At 41.6% G+C, this 21,994-nt stretch overlaps 1 protein-coding gene across 3 annotated transcripts in view; it reads left to right on the top strand.

Moving 5' to 3' along the window:
* The window catches only part of USP25 (ubiquitin specific peptidase 25), a 184,841-nt gene that overhangs the window by 63,912 nt on the left and 98,935 nt on the right, over positions 1 to 21,994 (top strand). For all 3 annotated transcript variants that reach the window (XM_089657388.1, XM_089657387.1, XM_089657386.1), the window contains exon 2: positions 3,328 to 3,405. In XM_089657388.1, coding sequence (XP_089513514.1) covers positions 3,328 to 3,405 — 78 coding nt within the window. The remainder of the gene's footprint in view (positions 1 to 3,327; positions 3,406 to 21,994) is intronic.

Here is a 21,994-nt window from a genome sequence, read left to right as displayed (position 1 = left end):
ACAGAATTAGCTGTCACTTTCCCCAGAGCTAAAGGAAACTTTGTTTATTTTATCTCGGAAAGAAACCAAACTTTGTTTCTTTTAACTCCAGGAAATAACCTAAAAGGAAACTTTTTTTTTTTTTTTTATATCTGGGGGGGGGGGGAGTGACAGCTGATTCTCTGAGCTATAGTGAAGAAAAAAAAAGCCAGTAATTACATTTAAAAACCAGCATTGATCTATAGTGACAGCCAGTCACTGTATACACGCCTCTTCTGTCTTTTTCTGCCTTTCTCTAAAAAATTGTAAGCTGCAATATATTTGCTTTTGGGTTTAAAGGTGAAGTGTTGGACAGCAAAAAAAACAATCAGTCATACTCGCCTACTGTATATGGTAGCAGCATTGGTCCAATTGGTCTGATTACATGACCACTGATTGCTCAGTTCTCAGTCTTTGCTGAGCAGAGAGCAGTGACTGTCACCGTCTCTCTACTCTGCTCCTCCAGCGCTCACTGGAGTTCTGGGATGTGCAGGGGGTGGGAGTGGCTGGCACAGATTCTCAGTATTCCAGGCATATGGACGGATTATTGCCGGGATCTCTTCAGAGCCTGGAGCTCTGTGATGTCAGCCAAAAGCAGGCTTTAGCTCACCGTCAACTGAATCTTGGTCACAGGAGTGCACTCTTTTAACCCAGAAGAGAAGTATGACCAAAAGAAGCTTTAAGCATTGCCACTTTTGGGAAGCTAGTTTTGTAATGCAGACACGCCTGCCAGATAGCATAATTAGATCCTTGGCTAGAACTGGAACGCTGGTACAGCTTGTTAACCACTTGCCGACCGCGCATAGCCGAAAGACGGCTTCACCGCGGCCGGCCAGTTCTGAGTGGACGTCATATGACGTCCTCCCAGAACGCGCTCTCCTGCGCGCCCCAGGGGGCGCGCACCCGGCGATCTCCGTGATCGCTGTGTCCTACGGACACAGCTGATCACGAGATGTGGTGAAAGGCCGATCCCACCGGCCTTTTACCACGTGATCAGCGGTGTCCAATGACACGCTGATCACAGGAAAATGCAAGTGCCGGTTCTCGGCTGCACTTTCCTCACGCTGTCAGATCGTGAGGAAAGTACTGCCGAGAACCGGCAGTTGTCACAGCGGGGATCGGCACCGATCATCAGGGCACTGATGATCAGTGCCCTGATGATCGGTGCCCAGCAGTGACCCCCGCAAGTTCCGATTAGCAGTGCGCCCACTAGCCCCGCCCACCCATTCCCAGCAGTGCCCCCACCTGTGCCCAGCAGTGCCCCCACCTGTGCCACTCTGCAGTGCCACCTACCTGTGCCCAGAAGTGCCACCTACATGTGCCCAGCAGTGCCACCCACCTGTGCCCACCAGTGCCACCCACCTGTGCCCACCAGTGCCACCCACCTGTGCCCACCAGTGCCACCCACCTGTGCCCACCCACCAGTGCTGTCCACCAGTGCCACCCACCAGTGCCAACCACCAGTGCTGCCAGTCAGTGCCACCAGTCAGTGCCCAGGGGTTGTGCCAGTCAGTGCCGCCAGTCAGTGCCCAGAAGTGATGCCAGTCAGTGCCGTCTATCAGTACCCATCATCAGTGTCACCTATCAGTGCCGCATATCAGTGCCGCCTATCCGTGACCCCTAATTAGTGCTGTCTATCAGTGCCGCCTATCCGTGCCACCTCATTAGTACTGCCTATCAGTGCCCTTTAGTGCTGCCTATCAGTGTCCATCAGTGCCGCCTATCAGTGCCCATCAGTGCCGCCTCATCAACGCAAATCAGTGAAGGAGAAAAAATACCTGTTTGAAAAATTTTATAAAAGAAACAAATAAACTTTTTTTTTTTTTTCAAATTTTTTGCACTTTTTTTAATTTATAGCGCAAAAAGTAAAGCACCCAGTGGCGATTAAATACCACCAAAAGAAAGCTCTATTTGTGAGAAAAAAATGATCAAAATTTCATATGGGTACAATGTTGCATGACCGCGCAATTGTCAATCAAAGTGCGGCAGCGCTGAAAGCTGAAAATTGGCCTGGTAAGGAAGGGGGTATAAGTGCACGGTAGGCAAGTGGTTAAACACCCCTCGCCTGTTGTGTGGACAGGACAACCAAGAAGCAACATCATGCTGATGTATTCATTCCTCTACTCGATCTAATTCTGTCAGTATGTTTGTTTTTTATGTAAGCACATCTGCACTTTTAGGCCTTTGCATGATTTAAAAGATGGCTGATCTCGGGACACATTCAGTTTTTTTTTTTTTTTTGGTATGTTTCAAAGTAACTATTTTATTAATGACAGGTACTTATATAGTGCCTGTAATTTATCAGTTTATCAAGGAGTTTACAATCCAAGGTGAAAATATTTTTATTTTCAGTTTAGAAAGATACAAAGAGTGCAAAAATACTAGTTGTAGTTCTAATAAATGTTCAATACCTAACTCCGGGCAATAGTATTTATTTTTTTCCACAGGAATTGGACAAAATTCAAGCTGCCTCTGCCCATCTCTAGCAAACCATACATGCACTTTTTCCTGTCTGTAGATCTACAAGTCCTAGCACACCATGCCAGGAATCGGACTGTTTCTGTAGAATGCAAGGCTAAGAACACCTCTCCTGAATTCCATATGTCTTGTAGAACTACAAGACCCAGCACATCACCCATGCATTTTTCCTGGCTCTCTAAAACTACCAGACTTTGCACTTTTTTTTTCTCTTTTTTTGAGCGTATACCCCTTAAAATCACACACAGTGAACATAATTGTTTAAGTATTTACATGACTTCAGTTTTTGTTTACAGACATTTTTTGCCTATTGACTTGCATTGTGAGGGGAGGAGTGAGCCCTGGCTCACACCGCATCCAGCTTTGAAATAACTACTTCAGCTGAGGTAGTGCTCTTTCAAAGCCCGCTGGTCAGTGTGATTTCATGTGCATCTTGCTGACATCTGTGCGACTTTGAAATTAAAATATGAAATTGCCAAAAATAGTGTAAAACCATTTTTAAAATCTGTGTAAGTTGGAGTTGCACCGATTTGAACAGCTCCATAGCCACAAATAGGATGCAACTTTTGTCAAATCGCATTGGTGTGAACGGGGGCCAAAGCACAATCCGTGTTTAGCATTGTTGAGCTGAAAGCACAAATAAATTTTTTTTTTTTATTTTAACATTGTAAACATTTTTTTCCCTTAACATTGTAAACATTTTTTTGTGTGTGAGGTTAAGCCCATTACATTGACAGATGTCTACAAATTATGGATTCCTATGAATCGCATGCTTGGGATGCTTTGTACAGTGAAGCCTCTTGCTAACATGCCCTCTGTTTTGTCTTTCAGCACCAGCAGACCTTCATAAATCAGCTACGGGAGATCACTGGTATTAATGACCTGCAGGTACTTCAGCAAGCATTAAAAGTAAGTTCCATCACCTTTACATTTATTTTTATCGCATAAACAAACTGTTATTTTGCTGTATCCAATTAAATTCCATGAATTTTCTTGTTTTTTTTTTTTAAGTGAAATTGTCTATAAAAGTAAAGAGCCCCCCCCCCCCCCTAAAAAAAAAAAAAACCAAAAACACAGGTTTGCAAAACCTCACCTCCTCTTCAGCACTGTCTGATGGAAACCCACCTCTTTTGAGGCCCAACTCTGGTTCTCTTCTGGGCTTCCGACGGCCAGCATCGTTTAACCCACTTTGTTTTTTAGTCCAGGAGATCATAAAATGTCCCCTGGTGGGGCACAGCCATGTCTGCCTGGGCTCATAGTACAGTGCTGCAGGGAACAGCGCCGATTTCATAAAATCAGCACCATTCTCTGCATTATTAACCAATTGCTGTCCTGCCGCTATACATTTACTGCTGCAGGCTTGTACAGGCACAATTGCGTACCTGTACTTCTTCGCTTTCTTCTGGGTCTGCTTGCGCATGCTCATGCAGATCCAGAAGACTGTGCTGTCATTGACTGCAGCACAAGCTGACCAGCAGGTCTCGGTTGAAGATTTATGACCGGAACTCGCTAATCGGCTCAGGGAATGACAGAAGAGAGCTCTGTGTTCATAAACACAGAGCATTCTCCAGACAGAAGCGATGTGCCGCTTTTTTTCTTCCTGTAAAGCAGGGAGTAAAAGCCAGCACATTGCTTAGTAAAACAGCAAATGGTGTTAACACTAAGCATTGCTTGGCACACATTTAACCCCTTGATCGCTCTAGATGTTAACCCATTCCCGGCCAGTGTTGGTATAGTGACAGTGTATATTATTAGCACTGATCACTGTATTAGTGTAACTGAAAATGTCAGTGGCAGTTAGTTCCCCCCTAGCGTCAGTGTCTGATTGCCCACCGCACTAATGCTATTATGAAGAAATTAGATTTTTTTCTTTTTATTCTTTTATTGGATATGTTTTATAGCAGAAATTACAAAATATACTTTTTTTTTCCAAATGATTGGGTCATTTTCATTTATCGCAAAAAAACTGGTAATTAAATACCACCAAAACAAATCTATTTGTGTGGAAAAAATTATATAAATTTCATTTGTGTACAGCATTGCATGACCGCATGATTACCTGTTAAAGTAGTGCAGTGCTGGATAGCAAAAAAAAAAAAAGGCCTGATCATGAAGGGGGTAAAAATCTTCCAGAGCTCAAGTGGTTAAAGACTGCTCTTCACCACTGCACTGTAAGAAAAGGAAACGTTGTGATTATTCAGAAGACTGCTAATTTTAAAGAGGTCCTTGCAATGCGATATATAATAAATAATATACTGCTAGGGCCCCCTCCTCCTGTATAAATCATCTGCTGATAGGTCCAAAAGGTACCTGTAAAGAAAAAGGTTAGATTTTATGCTTGCCTTAGCCCTGTCTATACATTGTAGGTTGTGACCTCACCATCATACAAACCCATTCAAAATTCAGTCCCCAGCTACATCACCAACCTCACCCGCAGATATCGTCCAAATCGCCCGCTCCGCTCCTCCCAAGACAATTTGCTCTCTAGCTCCCTCGTCATCTCCTCCCATGCTCGCCTCCAGGACTTCTCCAGAGCCTCTCCCATCCTCTGGAACTCCCTACCCCGGTATGTTTGGTCAGCCCCATCCTGCCTGCCTTTAGGCGATTGTTGAAAACTCACTTATTCAGGGAAGCCTACCCTACCTCCACCTAAGAACTGTACTTGAATCACCTCCATCAGACTGTCCCCATCAGCTATCACCTTTTTGTGCCACCTCCCCCTTCCTTTAGATTGTAAGCTCCATGAGCAGGGCCCTCCTATTCCTTCTGTACTGAAATATATTATTGTACTGTCCCCTTTATGTTGTAAAGCACTGTGCAAGCTGTTGGCACTATATAAATCCTATATAATAATAATTCCAGGAAGATTCCCAGAAATGCAGAGCAGGCCAAATCTCAAAAGAAGAGTCCATTGAAAACCTTTTTTCCCTAGAATGTCCATTTTTAGTTAAAAGAAGTGTGAGGGGAAAAAAAAACAATCAATCATAGTCACCTAGATGTCCCCTGCCAGCTCTACACCAAGAACTGAGCAATCAGAGACCACAGATTGCTCAGTTCTTGGGTCGCTCTGAGCACATAAAAGTAACTGTCAGTTGCCACTCTCTGCTCTGCCCTTCCAGCGCTTACTGGAGCGCTGGACTGTGGAGGGGGTGGGAGCGGATGGCTCAGAGGCTGAGCCTGCTGCTGGTCAGGCATCTGGGTGGATACTGAAATTGTCATGATCCCTGCAGAGCCTGGACTGGCTCTGTGATGTCATCTGATAACAGACTTTAGCTCACTATCAGCTGAATCTAGGTCACAAAACAGAGGTCACTCCTGTGACCCACAGGAGATGTATGACAAAAAGAGCTTTGGCCCTAAATCTCCAAGGATAAGGGTTCTATTCTTTCTCAAAAGTGTGGCGAGGGGAAGTTCTGCTTTAAAAACCTAAATTAAACTTGATATTGGTAAATTGTGTATAAACTAACATTTACTAAACAGCTATTATTATTATACAGTATTTATAAAGCGCCAATGGTTCGCTCAGCGCTGTACATTACATTGTGCTATGGGCACAATAATATGCAGGTACCATTGGAACCTCTGTCTTCTTGTTTCCACAAAATGAAAAATATTCACAAAGTAAGGGACAGATTTTTTATTTTTTTAGGAAAAAGTCTGACTTCCCCATCCACGCTATACAGTGTGGATGGACGCATCCTCCCTGCTGGGCTGTTGTGTTTTTGACAGCAGTGACTGTCAATACTTGAACAAGTTCTGCATCTGATTGGATCCTGCCGCTGTTCAGGAGACAAATTTTCACGCACACGTTTGACTTTTAGGGCTGACAGGACACAAGCGTAAGATGTATGACAAGCATAAGTCCTGCACAGGAATCCAGTGATGGCTACAGTAAGAAAAGAAGTTAGTGGTTCAACCCTCTAGCACAGTGTTTCTCAATCTATTCAGTCAAGGCACCCTTTAGAATTATGGCCAGTCCCGAGGCACCCTTTAGAATTATGGCCAGTCCCGAGGCACCCTTTAGAATTATGGCCAGTCCCGAGGCACCCTTTAAAATTATGGCCAGTCCCGAGGCACCCTTTAGAATTATGGACAGTCCCGAGGCACCCTTTAGAATTATGGACAGTCCCGAGGCGCCCTTTAGAATTATGGACAGTCTTGAGGCAATCCATTCTAAAATGTGAAAGACTATTCTAAGTTTTATATAATGCAGCAACATCCACACATGTAGGGCTCCCAACATTAGAGGCGACTTTATTCTTTCAAAGCAAATACACTTTTTTGCACACTGGTACTGACTAGCAATCCAATGTTTCTCTTCTCCCTCAGTTTTTCTCCATCACTGAGCTAATGTGACCCCAGCACTGATGGAGGGAGGCATGGGAGGGTCAAAGTAGGATGCTGTGCAAGCAGCCGACGACCTCCTTATCGAGTGATGACATCACGGTCAGGATGCCGGTGGCTAGAAGGTCGTAATTGTACACAATTAAACCCTGTTGCTTTATGCAACTAAAAGGCCGGCTTGTTCACCTGCTGGCTTATATACAAGTTTTCAGAAATTTTGCCAAGGCACCCTGGTTAAAAAAGGCTGCTCTAGCACAAAAAAAAGGATAGTTTTGTGAGGACTTCTTCCTTTAAATATTATAAGAAACCTTTTAAAAGGGGAAGTACAGTCAGTGCTTGTTCTTCTGTACTTCTCCTGTGGATTACAGGAGTGCCATTAATTTTGCACTCCTGTGACCCATTTTCAGATGACAGTGGGCTAAAGCCTGCTGTCGGCAGACGTCACAGAGCCCATCCAGACTGGGGAAGGATCCTGACTATATGGTCGGGATCCACCCAGGATCCTGGACCGGCACCTGTCTCAGCCTCTCAGTGAGCTGCTGAGATCCTGAGCCAGCCGCTTCCTCCCCCTCCACAGGCCAGCGCTTCAGTGAATGCTGGGGAGACAGAGCAGAGATCTAGAGATGGACAGTCCTGTCTCTCTGCTTAGAGTTGCGAGGAGAACTGAGTAATCAAACACTGCTGTGTTTGATCGCTCAGTTCTCAGCCTTAGAGCCAGCAAGGGACAGATACAGCATCAGATCGAAGCTGCATTCACCTGGGTGAGTATGGTTTGAAAAAAAAATAATCCAATACTTCTCTTTCAACCACTTGTCCTCCAGAGGATTTACCCCCTTCCTGACCAGGCCATTTTTTGTGATACGGTGCTGTTACTTTAACAGACAATTGTGCAGTCATGCAACGCTGCACCCAAATGAAATTTGCATACTTTTTTTCCCCACAAATAGAGCTTTCTTTCAGTGGTATTTAATTGCCTGTGCGTTTTTTTTTTTTTATTTTTTGCGCTATAAACAAACCCAGCATTTTTTTTAAAAAATAACCCTATTTTTGACTTTTTGTTTTTAAACATGTCCAGTAAAAAAAATTTTAAAAATCAAATTTCGTCATAAATTTAGGTCAAAATGTATTCTGCTACATGTCTTTGCTAAAAAAAAAAAAAAAAATTGCAATACGTGTAAATGAATTGGTTTATGTGAAAGTTATACCGTTTACAAATGGCGGTATATATATACTGGAATTTGTTTTTTTTTACTGGTAATGGCAGCGATCAGCGACTTATAGCGGGACTGCAACGGGCATTCTGACGGTGATTGACAGCCGAATCCGCGAATGGTGGTGCAGGTAGGGTGTGCGTGTGCCCCCTACGTGGAACTGCAAAATCACATAGAAATATGTGATTTTGTGCACCGGTGCCTCCCTGTAGCAGCATTACTGCTACAGGGCGGCACAGAAACAGTTAAACAATGTTTCTTTGAAAGGAGCAGTTGGAAGGCATTTCAGTTCAGCACCATGCACAGGTTGGCATTCATCTAACTTTGTTGTTATCTTTTAGGATTGTTTTGGTTAGTGTTGTAAGACTCCTTCAGGTATTGTAAAAGAAATCCTAGTTTCTTTGTTGACCTGCTTTTGGACAGTTGGAATCTACAGTTACTGGCTGCTTTTTCCATTGTCCTTGTCACAATTAAGTTGAGGGAGGAGGTCTGGCACCTTCCTAGGACTTGGCTGCAGTGTGGTGTGTTGGAGATATGCTAAACAATGTTGGGTGTGGAGGAACTCCAATCTCCCAACTTCTTTTGGTCCCTGAAGGCTTCATTGAGATGAGCTACATTATAAACCGCATACCTCCTAAACAACACTTTCATCAGAATCCAGGGGGCTAAGTCAGGGCTGGACTATTGTCTCTATGAATGATAATGGACTTTAATTGGAATGGGGCTTACCTGTCCTGGTACAATTGTAAGGCAGGCCATACATGAGCCATTTTCTTTTTCGTTCCTCCAGTTGGTTTACAATACTTTACCAAAATGATGTCCATGGTAGATGTAATTATAAATGATACACTATTACTTTATGAATATATTATGTACATTTAGGAATATAAACACGTGAGATAAGAAATGTGCAAACCATTGTACAGAGCCAGGTATGACATGTTTATCTAAAACAAAATTTAATGTAACACTTTTAAGTGCATGCATACATGCACAGGTATTTATTACCTATTCAAGAGGCTCTGAAATCACACAATCCTCTAAAATCCTGGTGCCTGTAAATTTCTGCGCTGTGTTAACAAATGTCTGACACAGATCAGTGCCTGCTGCAGCCTCTCTTATGACTGACTATAGAGCTAGTGTTGTAGTCACTGGGGGGAGAGGAGACTGAGGAAATGCTTTTATGCCTGCAGAATAATTATTATTATACAGGATTTATATAACACAACCGTTTCACAGCGCTTTACAATATAATGGGAGACAATACAGCAACAATACAGTTCAATACAAGAGGGATAGGCGGGCCCTGCTCCTCAGAGCTTACAAATGACTTCATTTCCGCTTAGGCTGTTACTGACTGAAGCTCATAGGCTGCCTTATATTTTTTGAAAAATTATACTGTTACAATAATTGTGACATGTCAGGAATTTATTTTTGCAGACTTGTAAAGTTACTGGAAAGTCCACTATAAAGTAATACTTCCGCTTCAGGTCTGTTTTTGTTTTGGTAGTCATAATGTTGTGTGTCATTAACGCACAGCATTATTTTATGAATTATGCAATATAGCTCCTAGATAATTTACAACTGTGTATAAAAGTATACATACTTTTCCAGAAATATTAGAGGGGTTGGCCATTAGTACATCATTGCTATGCAGCTTTGTGCTGTAAGTTGCCTTTAACGCTGAGGTGTAATGTATGCAAAAAACCCTTCCCTTGCCCTTTCCTCCCCGAACAATATGGAGTTCAATTTTTAAATCGGAGCATTTTGCTTTCAATAAATCTTCCTTATGAGAGCCAGTGATGTCATTACTGGGTGTATCTTTTGGTCTTTGCTCCAAGGTGGGAGAGGTCAGCAGGACCCTGTATTGGAAACTGTATCCTGCCTCAGATCCTAATTCCCAAACTGGATTATATAAAAGATCCACGGCATCCGTTTGATTTGTGATGAAACAACTGATCAGCAGATTGCACAGCTAAAATATGCACCACCAATGCATGAGTAAAGGGAGCCAAAGAATGTGTTTTGTCATGTAATGCTCAGGGGAAAAAAAGTAATTGTACAGAAAACTAATAGTTGTGACAGGGAAGGAACGACAGTACGGATCGGGGAAGAGGTGATTGATGATGATTTAAGTCAATTCGGCAGGATGTGAAGGCGAGATTCATGATAGCTGCTGCAACTTAATTTGATTATATTGTGGAGATTTTGCAAGTTTGCAGGAAATAGAGAGCAATGCATTTCAATAAAGGAAAGCACTTGCTACAAGTGTAGGAAATAAAAAGGAAGAAAAATACCACTTTTGGAGTGATCCTCTGATAATCTGATCGGGATGCACCAAAATTTCTGCCGAAAATACCCTGATCAGAGTTTGGCCGATATGAAAATAAGCACCGATACAGGTGCTGAAAATAACCCTGCCGCTCGCTGGTTCTCCGACTTACCTGAGAACCCATCCAGCTATCTTGGCGCTGGGCATTGACATCAGTGAAGGAAAGATGGCCTCCACTCATCTCTATGCCCTTGGAGGACCAGAGCGACATCATTACGTCACTTCCAGCTCCGGCGCCTTGTAAACAAGGCCTTTTTTTCCCCTTTAAATCACTAGATCAATGGTTTTTTCCCCCCCCCATCTAATGCATTACATTGTAGAGGACGGATGTGGGTCTTATTGACTCCATATCTCTCCATAAAGAGGACCTGTCACTGCTTATTTCTATCACAAGAGATGTTTGCATTCCTTGTGATAGGAAGAAGTGATTTAAAATGTTTTTTTTTTTTTTAAGGGACAGTGTAAAAAAAAAAGTTAAAAAAATGTAAAGAGCCCCTGAACCCCCCCCCCGTGCTACGCCCACATATGTAACGGTTTTCAAACCGTACCTGAGGTATTGCCATGAACGGCGGAGCAAGAGCAATAATTCTAGCACTAGACTTCCTCTGTAACTTTAAACTGGTAACCTGTAGAAATTTTTAAAACGTCACCCATGGAGATTAAGTACCATAGTTTCGCGCCATTCCACGAGCGTGTGCAATTTTAAAGCATGATATGTTTGGTATTTACTCAGCTTAACATCTTTCATAGTTTACAAAAAATTGGGGTATAGATTTTTTTTTTTTTTTAATCAAAGTTTTTTTTCTTTCCTTTTAAAAAATTGCGTTTGAAAAATGTAGTAATTTTTAAAAACTTTCCTTTTCGGTTTTCATCCAAGTACATCCTGAATTTTCGGTTTTGGCACCAGAATTTTCATTTCGGTGCACCACTAGTTAGTACACAGCTTTTGGGAGCCGATTACGACAGTTCATGTGAAATTATCTGAAAGGACAAGAACGAAAACAGAATGAACGATTTTCGTTTAATCAGTACAATATTCGTCCGTAAAAAATTGAGTGACCAAGACTGTGCATGCTCTGAAACAGAAAAATACAATACATTACATCATATAATTGCGGTAGTTGTTTTCAGTCTTACGAGAATTTTTGTAACTCTAGTAAACTATTCATTTCAACATGAGACTAGCATGCAAAAAAATACACGATCGTTTGTTCGAGATTCTCATGTACGAGTCTTAAGGCCTTCCCAGTTCTCTTTTCTAATAATCTTTTAAAACAGTTGAAAGATTTTTGTGTGCGGCATAGTTCATAATGAATCGATAGTTTCTGTAGAATAATTTTGTTTATGGAGCTGAAAGTTGGCTCTTCTCTCCATACTATGAAAAAAAGTGTTCTGCAAAAATTGCATCTAAAGCATTTTTATTAATCTTTAGAAAGCTTTCCTTTTAAGTATTTGTTGATATATGCGAGGTCTGCAAACACACGTGTTTGGAATCGGCACAAGCAATAAGCAGTTCGGAAATCCCTTGGTTTGTCCTTGAAAGTTTGGCAAGCATTGTGAGTGTAACATAACCTAATATAAACGAGGTTGTTGAGCGGTGAGGACTACTTGTAATGAACAAGGCAGGTCTCATTTCTTCAGGAACTATTACATTTTGTATGATTGGGGTCAGTCCACTCAACACTTTTTTCTGATGTATGCAGCATGGTGGGATTATACTTGACTAAGCATTTCACTTGGAGACTCGGGTGTAAAGCTTTTGCTGCCAGAGTTAAGGAATCCTATTTTTACCAGTTGCTTTATATCACACCAGAACACCAAAACCTACCAATCTGACTTTTGAGACACCAGGTTCAAATCATATAAAAACATTAGCTTTTTTTAATCTATTCCATAAAAAGTAACCGTATAATAACGATCCCAAACACAGATGTTATACATTCTAAATCACTCATCCAAGTGAGGGGTTAAACCGCACTCCCAGCCAGTCAACTGAAGTGTGCATAAAGATGGAGCATACAATGTTTAATCCACAAAGGTAGGTAATAGATGGAAACCCCATAAAGGGTACGGCTGGGAGTGTGAACCCCTTGTTCTCATTGTGTTTCTTGGAATCAAATCTGCTACTCCGGGAGATCGGAAGGGATGTAAAATGGGAAATGAAGATGCTGGGATATTAACCACTTCCTTACCAAGCCAATTCTGACACTTCTCTCATTTATGTAAAAGTTTTTTTTAAATTTTTTGTAGCAGAGGCCCTAGAGAATAAAATAGCAGTCAATTTAAAAAAAAACCCACTATACATAACGATACCCAACATGTCATGCTTTAAAATCATACATGCTCGTGGAAAGGCAACAAAATATGGTACTTTAAAAATCTCTATAGGTGACGTTTAAAATTTTTTTCTACAGGTTATCGGTTTGAGTTACAGAGGGGATCTATTTCTAAAATTATTGCTGTCACGTGTGGTTTGGACACTGTTTACGTATATGTGAGTGTGACCTACGTATGCGTTCACCACTGCATGTGAGCACAAGGGGGGGGGGGGGTGAGAGAGGACACTTTTAATTTTAAAAAAAAAATTATTTTATTACTTTTTTTTTTTTTTACACTGATCTGATCACTTTTATTCCTATCACAGCGAATGTAAGTAGTGACACATCCTCTTTATTGAGAGATGTGGGGTCAGGAAGAGCCCATATCTCTTCTCTACAATGTAAAGCATTAGATTAATAAAAATTGATCTAATGCCTTAAAAAAAAAAAAAAGGCCTTGTTTACATTAGGCCAGAACCAGGAGTGATGTAATGGCATCGCTCTGGTCCTCCTAGGCCATAGAAATCTGTGGAGGCCAACTTTCCTTCACTCATCTCTATGCCCAACTGCTGCAATCGCCACATCTGTTCTAAGACTCACCGACCATCCCGAGAACCACTGGAGAGCGGCAGGGCACCTGCTGAAAGAAAAAAAAAAATACTGGGGTTATGGCACATTGTTGCAGCCATAACCCCGATATTCCACGTCTAACCAAGGGACGTCTTTTGACTATGGCTCAGTTTGCCAGTGATTAAAAAGCCACCAGGCCTTCAGTACTCAAACGAGCACAAGATTTTTATTTGTATTGTTATGCATATATTTATATATATTTATTTTTGTTATGTAGTAGGTGAGCCACTGTAGTATATATGCCCTCAAGTAAGATCGTAGGGAACTTGTCTTGCTGTTTATAAAGAGTCCACTTCCAAATGAATTACCAAAGATTAGGGGCCAATAGATACTACAGGGGTCTCGCATAGGTGTTATAGTGGCCTCTCCAAAGAGTACCTGAGTACTCTCTCCTGGAAACAGGCAGCAGAGTCGGATGCCACTAGCGTTGACAGGAACAGCAAGACTCCATAACAGACAGTGGAGGAATGTCCACCAATCTTCTTTGAAAGACTAAAAAATCCAGCGTGACCGATACTCAGAACTGAAATTTCATTTCATTTGTTCTGAATTTGAATCACTGCACTGCCAACACTTCTGCATTTGTTCAACAGTTAAACACCTTCATCCTAATGACTCAGTTGTCCATTTCCACATATTTTAGAAATGTAACCTAAAGTCTGACTCTTTCTTTAAATGAGTTGGACAAATTACGGTAGTACTCTGGCCAAACATCTGTACACAGATGAAATGTTTAACTGTTTTACCCAGCCAAGAATTTGTAGTTCTGTTCAGCTAATAATGTGACTCTTGACACCCCTATCTGACTACATTCAGGATGGTAAAACCAGTGTATCCTGGTTCAGCTTTGCACCATCCATTGGCACCTCTCCACCTCCTCTCCACCCTACTCTTGGGACCTTAGGTCAATGTAATCACCATTCACCGGTACAATGAACATTTGCCAGATGAGCATGGTTGGTGAAGGTGTGGGAATCAGAAGACTGGCAAAGTAGAAGTGCACTAGCCTGGAGTTCTTTATTCCTTTTTTTGCCAACTAAAACACCCAAAAATAGGTAGAAAAATGTGTGGCATCCCTAAGCAGTGCCATGTAGAAGTGTTGGGACATGGGACAGAGCATGTACATGACAATAAATCGGCCCATATACAGCTGTGTTTTGAGAATGACACAAATAATAATTTTCACAATGTGCATATACTCCAGAATTTTATGAGGCGTGATCAGATGAATTGCAATTAATTGCAAAGTCCCTCTTTGCCATGAAAATGAACATAATCCCCAAAAAAGCATTTCCACTGCATTTCAACCCTGCCACAAAAGGACCAGCTGACGTGTCAGTGATTCTCTCATTAACACAGGTGTCATTGTTGAGGAGGACAAGGCTTGACAGCACTCTGTCATGCTGATCGAGTTGGAATAACAGACTGGAAGCTTTAAAAGGAGGGTGGTGCTTGAGAAAATTGTTCTTCCTCTGCATGTGTTTCCTTTCCGTTAACCATGGTTAACAGTCATCATTGCTTTGCATCAAATGGGTTTCACAGGCAAGGATATTGCTGCTACTAAGATTGCACATAAATTAACCATTTATTGGATCATCAAGAACTTCAAATACAGAGGTTCATTTGTTGTTGTGAAGAAGGTTTCAGGCACCCAAAAAAGTCCAGCAAGCGCCAGGACCGTCTCCTAAAGTTGATTCAGCTGTGGGATCGGGGCACCACCAGTGCAGAGCTTGCTCAGGAATGGCAGCAGGCTGGTGTGAGTACATCTGCATGCTAAGTGAGGCGAAGACTTTTGGAAGATGGCCTGGTGTTAAGAAGGGCACCAAAAAATCCACTTCTCTCCAGGGAAAACATCAGGGACAGACTGCTATTGTGCGAAAGGTACAGGGATTAGACTGCTGAGGACTGGGGTAAAATCGTTTTCTATTATGAATCCCTTTTACGATTGTTTGGGTTATCCAGAAAAAACCTTGTCCGGAGAAGAAAAAGGTGAGCACTACCATCAGTCCTGTGTCATACCAAAAGTAAAGCATCCTGACAGCATTCATGTGTGCGGTTGCTTCTCAGCTAAGGGAGTGGTCTCATTCACAGCCATGGATAAAGAATGGTACAAATCATCCTCCAAGAGCAACTTCTCATAACCTTCTAAGAACAGTTTGGTGATGAACAATGCCTTTTCCAGCATGATGGAGCACCGTGCCATAAGGCAAAAGTGAGAACTAAGCGGCTTAGGGAACAAAACATTGAAATATTGGGTCCAAGGACAAACTCCCCAGACCTTAATCCCATTGAGGACTTGTGGTCAATCCTCAAGAGGCGGGTGAACAAAACCCCCACCAATTATGACAAACGTTAAGCATTGATTATCCAAGGATGGGCTGCCAACAGTCAGGATGTGGCCCAGAAGTTGATTAACAACATGCCAGGGCGAACTGCAGAGGTCTTAAAAAAGAAGGGTCAACTCTGCAAATTATGGATGTACTGAAATTTTGGCTGCTGAAAATACCCTTATCGGCCTTTGGCTATGAAAATGGGCTCCGATACAGGTGCCAAAAATAGCCCCGCCCACTGCCTTCTGGTGGTTCTCTGCCTTACCTGAGAACCTATCCAATGATCCTGGTGCTGGGCATAAAAATCTGTGAAGGAAAGATGGCCTCCACTCATCTCTATGCCTTTGGAGGACCAGAACGACATTACGTCAGTTCCGGCGCCGTGTAGCCAACTCCTTTTTTCTTTTTTTTTTTTTTTTTTTTTTTCCTAATGCTTTACATTGTAGAGGAGAGATCTTGACCTCAGCTCTCTTCATAAAGATGACCTGTCACTGCTTATTTATATCAAGGGATGTTTGCATTCCTTGTGATAGGAATAAAAGTGATTAAAAAAAAAAAAGTCTAAAGGGAAACTGGAAAAAAAAAGTAATAAAATAAAATTTTTTAAAGTGCTCCCGTGTCCCCATGCTTTCCCACAGTGAACATGTGTAGGCCCAGCCCACATACGTAAACCGTGTTCAAAACACACATGATGTATCGCCGCAAACGTCAGAGAGAACAATAATTCTAGCACTAGACTTCCTCTGTAATGTTAAACTGGTAAACTGCAGAAGTTTTTAAAGTGTCACCCATAGAAATTTTTAAGTACCGCAGTTTGGCGCCATTCCATGAGCGAGCGCAGTTTTAAAATATGGCATGTTGGGTATCTTTTTTACTTAGCGTAACATCAGCTTTCATCATTTACAAAAAAAAAATGGGGTATACATTGTGTTTTTTTTTCAGAAAAGTGTATTTTTTTCCCAATAAAATTGCATTTGAAAAACATATACATTTTTAAAAAATGTTAATTTTGGTTTTCGGCCGAGTGCATCCTGAAGGTTCGGTTTTGGCACCAGAGTTTTCATTTTGGTGCACCACTGCATAAACTTAATTGCTAATAAAAGCCTTGGACACTTATGAAATGCTTGTAATTATACTACCGCATACCATAGTAACATCTGACAAAAAGATCTAAAGACACTGAAGCAGCAGACTTTGTGAAAATTAATATTTGTGTGATTCTTAACAGGGTTGTACAGTACATTAAAAGGCAATGCTGTCTAGTCGCCTTTCTCTTTTGTCGATTATGTTTAACTTGCCTATGTCAGAACAGGTTATATCTTGTAGTATAACCAGTAGATGAAGTCAAAAGGATATAGGAACAAGATGAAGTACTGTGTATACTGATATTTCATAGGCGTCTATATTCTTTTAATCTAATGGTAATATTGTGGTTATAGTAAATACATTACCTACAGATCTTTGTTGCCCATAAAAGGGTAGTATTAAGTTTCTATTTAAATTGAATCTTGGGGTGTGTGTTTGTGGTGGCAGGCAGTTTTTTACCATTAGGGCCTGTTCACACTCTTGCATTATGGGAAAGTGTGGCAGTACACATTGGATGTGTTGCTTCGATGTGGTGCTTTTAGAATGAATTGGACCTCAATACACTTTGCCGACCAACGTGCAGCAATGCACCAACTTGCAGTGTGCAGCACTGCCATTCACGTTTTTTTAGTGAATAAGGATCTAAATTTAAATGAATGAGTTGCCCTAAAGTGATTGTAAATGCATTTTTAAAATAACCGGTTTATACGTGCCTGCTCTGTGCAGTGTCCCCGAACCACCTCTTCTCTGGTCCCCCACCTGTCGCTCCTTGCTCTTCCTGTCCCGCGAGTGCCCCCATAAAAAAACATTTTCTATGGGGGTAATTGTGCTGGCTCTCACCTAAGCACGTCTGCCTGCATCTGTAAACACAGACCATGTGACTCTGCTCCCTCATCAATGGCTTCCGCTGCCTCAGCAAAGTCTGACCGAGAAAAGAGTTGCAGACAGGCGCAGTGCTGGATCGAATGAGGGCTTAGGTAAGTAAAAAGGATGGGGGAGGTGGGGGGGGGGGGGGGAGTACAACTGATGCCCAAATATTTTTTACCTTAATGCAAGGAATGCATTAAGTTAAAAAAAATATTTCGGCTTTATAACCACTCTTTGTTATCCACTGTTGTTAAGAAAAAAACTATTCCCTCTGGGTGATAAATTTACATTGCAGGGATTTAAAGGATAACTTCACCTTTTGACCAAAAAATAATAAATGCACATTTTTTTGCAGGTAAAAAATGTGCATTTATTATTCTTGTTTGCAGAAGCCTGTAAAGCATTGCACCAGCAATCAGCAGATCACTGGTGCCGTGTAGGTCTCCTGCAGACCTGTCAATATCTGCCTCCTTAGTACAGGGAACTTCTCCCCGTACTTCTGTCATAGGGAGGGGAGGATCAGGCAGCGGCAGCATTGGGAACATGTAACATTTTCCCAAAAGTGAACTTATCCTTTAGGCTCCATGCACAGGGGATGTTTGGAAAACACTTCTGAATGCTGGAAACTGACTGCTGGAAAATGTAGTTTAAAAAAATGTCTGTTTAGCCGCGTTTGCATACTGCGTTTGAGTTTAGAAACTTTTTTTTAAAGATAACATCAGGAGACCTTCCTAACATGCATTAAATAGTGAAGCGCTCCCACATTATCTAAAAGAATTCCCTCTGTGTATAACTTAATTACCAACTGAACTTAAAATAATCAATATTGTACGGTGATAAAAAACATATGAGCTAAAATACATAAACACCTCTCATATATATCAGTTAATCTTGCCTCTTAATAAATCTGTGATGAAAAAATGACAATTAAAAAAATTTCATGATAAATCCTCAACTATCAGTGATACATCAATTGACATAATAATACTAATAACATAATGAATTGTGACAAATCGTGATGATTGTGATGAACCTATACATCAAAAACCAGTGATTCTGTAACAAATAATGTAATACATATAACCCGAAATAAAAATAATAATAGACTGCTACTTAATACTGTGATAAAATAAATGAACTCGGTGTCCAAAATAAACTCGAAAAAGTCCATGCAAAAATTTGTGAAAAACACTCTGTGATCTCCACTTCTAGTGCTCAAAAAGGAATCCTACAAAGGCAGCAATGCCTGCTCACCTCCCCTCCTCGACCCACACAGGGCCACAAGGCAAAAAAACTCTCCTCACAGGCAATCTTTTCCTCCAAGCAACTCAGCAAGGGACCTCTGGACTTCCACTCCACCTCCTCTCACCTCGTCATATAGGACACAAACAAAAGCTTCCCATAGTATAATACCGTTTATTTAGAAGTAATTTGGCATAACAAACTCTTTTCCACTCACATGTAGTCTTTGAATACAGCGCTTTCCACCTCACATCATGGGTGTATTCTCATTCACATACAGGGAGGGAAACAAATATGGCCGCTGCGTCCGGACAAACGTCCCCACGTGACTGGAAGTGACGTAATCTCGAACTGGGAATGGCGTTCCTGTTTCCCTCCCTGTATGTGAATGAGAATACACCCATGATGTGAGGTGGAAAGCGCTGTATTCAAAGACTACATGTGAGTGGAAAAGAGTTTGTTATGCCAAATTACTTCTAAATAAACGGTATTATACTATGGGAAGCTTTTGTTTGTGTCCTATATGACGAGGTGAGAGGAGGTGGAGTGGAAGTCCAGAGGTCCCTTGCTGAGTTGCTTGGAGGAAAAGATTGCCTGTGAGGAGAGTTTTTTTGCCTTGTGGCCCTATGTGGGTCGAGGAGGGGAGGTGAGCAGGCATTGCTGCCTTTGTAGGATTCCTTTTTGAGCACTAGAAGTGGAGATCACAGAGTGTTTTTCACAAATTTTTGCATGGACTTTTTCGAGTTTATTTTGTACACTGAGTTCATTTATTTTATCACAGTATTAAGTAGCAGTCTATTATTATTTTTATTTCGGGTTATATGTATTACATTATTTGTTACAGAATCACTGGTTTTTGATGTATAGGTTCATAACAATCATCACGATTTGTCACAATTCATTATGTTATTAGTATTATTATGTCAATTGATGTATCACTGATAGTTGAGGATTTATCATGAAATTTTTTTAATTGTCATTTTTTCATCACAGATTTATTAAGAGGCAAGATTAATTGATATATATGAGAGGTGTTTATGTATTTTAGCTCATATGTTTTTTATCACCGTACAATATTGATTATTTTAAGTTCAGTTGGTAATTAAGTTATACACAGAGGGAATTCTTTTAGATAATGTGGGAGCGCTTCACTATTTAATGCATGTTATTTATGACTTATTGGTTGAGGTTGAGTGATTGCAGCTAGTAGTTAGGGACCTACCCATACTAAGCGCAGGAGGATACCCCCCTAGGAGACCTTCCTAAATGCGCAGAATGCACTGAAAACGGTAAAAAATTAACTATTTCAGACATTTTGAGAGAAATAGAGAGAGCAGAAGCAGAGAGAGCAGTATGTGTTGAGATGACCTGTCTTTTCCGGTTGTATTCACTGTGGATCCCATCAGGAGTATAATGCGGCACGTTCTACCATTTTTTCCTTCACACAAAACCTGGAACTGACCGCGCTGGTGTACCGGGTCCATTTGAATACATGGAAAATGCTTTGCATGCATTTCTGATGATGAATAAAGGCTCTGGACAGCATCTGGATATGGAACAGTTAAAAAAAAAAAAAACACTTCTAAATGCAAACGCTTATAAACATGGTTAGCTGCGTTCACAAGTGTTTGGCGTTTGAAACGCTGATAAAATCTACTCTTTCAAAAAAAACTGTAAACTCAACTACAGTGGGGCAAAAAAGTATTTAGTCAGCCACCAATTGTGCAAGTTCTCCCACTTAAAAAGATGAGAAGCCTGTAATTGGAATCATAGGTAGACCTCAACTATGAGAGACAAAATGTGCAAAAAATCCAGACAATCACATTGGCTGATTTGGAAAGAAGTTATTTGCAAATTATGGTGGAAAATAAGTATTTGGTCACCTACAAACAAGCAAGATTTCTGGCTCTCACAGACCTGTACCTTCTTCTTTAAGAGGCTCCTCTGTCCTGCATTCATTACCTGTATCAATGGCACCTGTTTGAGGTTGTAGACAGGTGTCTTTTATACTGATAAGTTCAAACAGTCACACTCCAAACTCCACTATGGTGAAGACCAAAGAGCTGTCGAAGGACACCAGAAACAAAATTGTAGACCTGCACCAGGCTGGGAAGACTGAATCTGCAATAGGCAAGCAGCTTGGTGTGAACAAATCAACTGTGGGAGCAATAATTATAAAATGGAAGACATACAAGACCACTGATAATCTCCCTCGATCTGGGGCTCCACGCAAGATCTCAGCCCGTGGGGTCAAAATGATCACAAGAACGGTGAGCAAAAATCGCAGGACCACACGGGGGGGCCTAGCAAATGACCTGCAGAGAGCTGTGACCAACGTAACAAAGGCTATCATCAGTAACACACTACGCCACCAGGGACTCGGATCCTGCAGTGCCAGACGTGTCCCCTGCTTAAGCCAGTAAATGTCCGGGCCCCTAGTTTGTTAGAGAGCATTTGGATGATCCAGAAGAGGATTGGGAGAATGTCATATGCTCAGATGAAACCAAAATAGAACTGTTTGGTAGAAACACAACTCGTCGTGTTTGGAGGAGAGAGAATGCTGAGTTGCATCCAAAGAACACCATACCTACTGTGAAGCATGGGGGTGGTAACATCATGCTTTGGGGCTGTTTCTCTGCAAAGGGACCAAGACAACTGATCCATGTACAGGACAGAATGAATGGGGCCATGTATCCTGAGATTTTGAGTGCAAACCTCCTTCCATCAGCAAGGGCATTGAAGATGAAACGTGGCTGGGTCTTCCAACACGACAATGATCCCAAACATACCGCCCGGGCAACGAAGGAGTGGCTTCGTAAGAAGCATTTCAAGGTCCTGGAGTGGCCTAGCTAGTCTCCAGATCTCAACCCCATAGAAAACCTTTTGGAGGGAGTTGAAAGTCCGTGTTGCCCAGCGACAGCCCCAAAACATCACTGCTCTAGAGGAGATCTGCATGGAGGAATGGGCCAACATACCAGCAACAGTGTGTGCCAACCTTGTGAAGACTTACAGGAAACGTTTGACCTCTGTCATTGCCAACAAAGGATATATAACAAAGTATTGAGATGAACTTTTGATATTGACCAAATACTTATTTTCCACCATAATTTGCAAATAAATTATTTCCAAATCAGCCAA

This window comes from Staurois parvus, unplaced genomic scaffold, assembly GCF_062004578.1.
Source record: "Staurois parvus isolate SC_StPar_1 unplaced genomic scaffold, SC_StPar_1.0 ptg000988l, whole genome shotgun sequence".
Taxonomy (NCBI): domain Eukaryota; kingdom Metazoa; phylum Chordata; class Amphibia; order Anura; family Ranidae; genus Staurois; species Staurois parvus.
The sequence above is the reverse complement of the archived record's forward strand: the minus strand, read 5'-3'. Positions and strand labels throughout refer to the sequence as shown.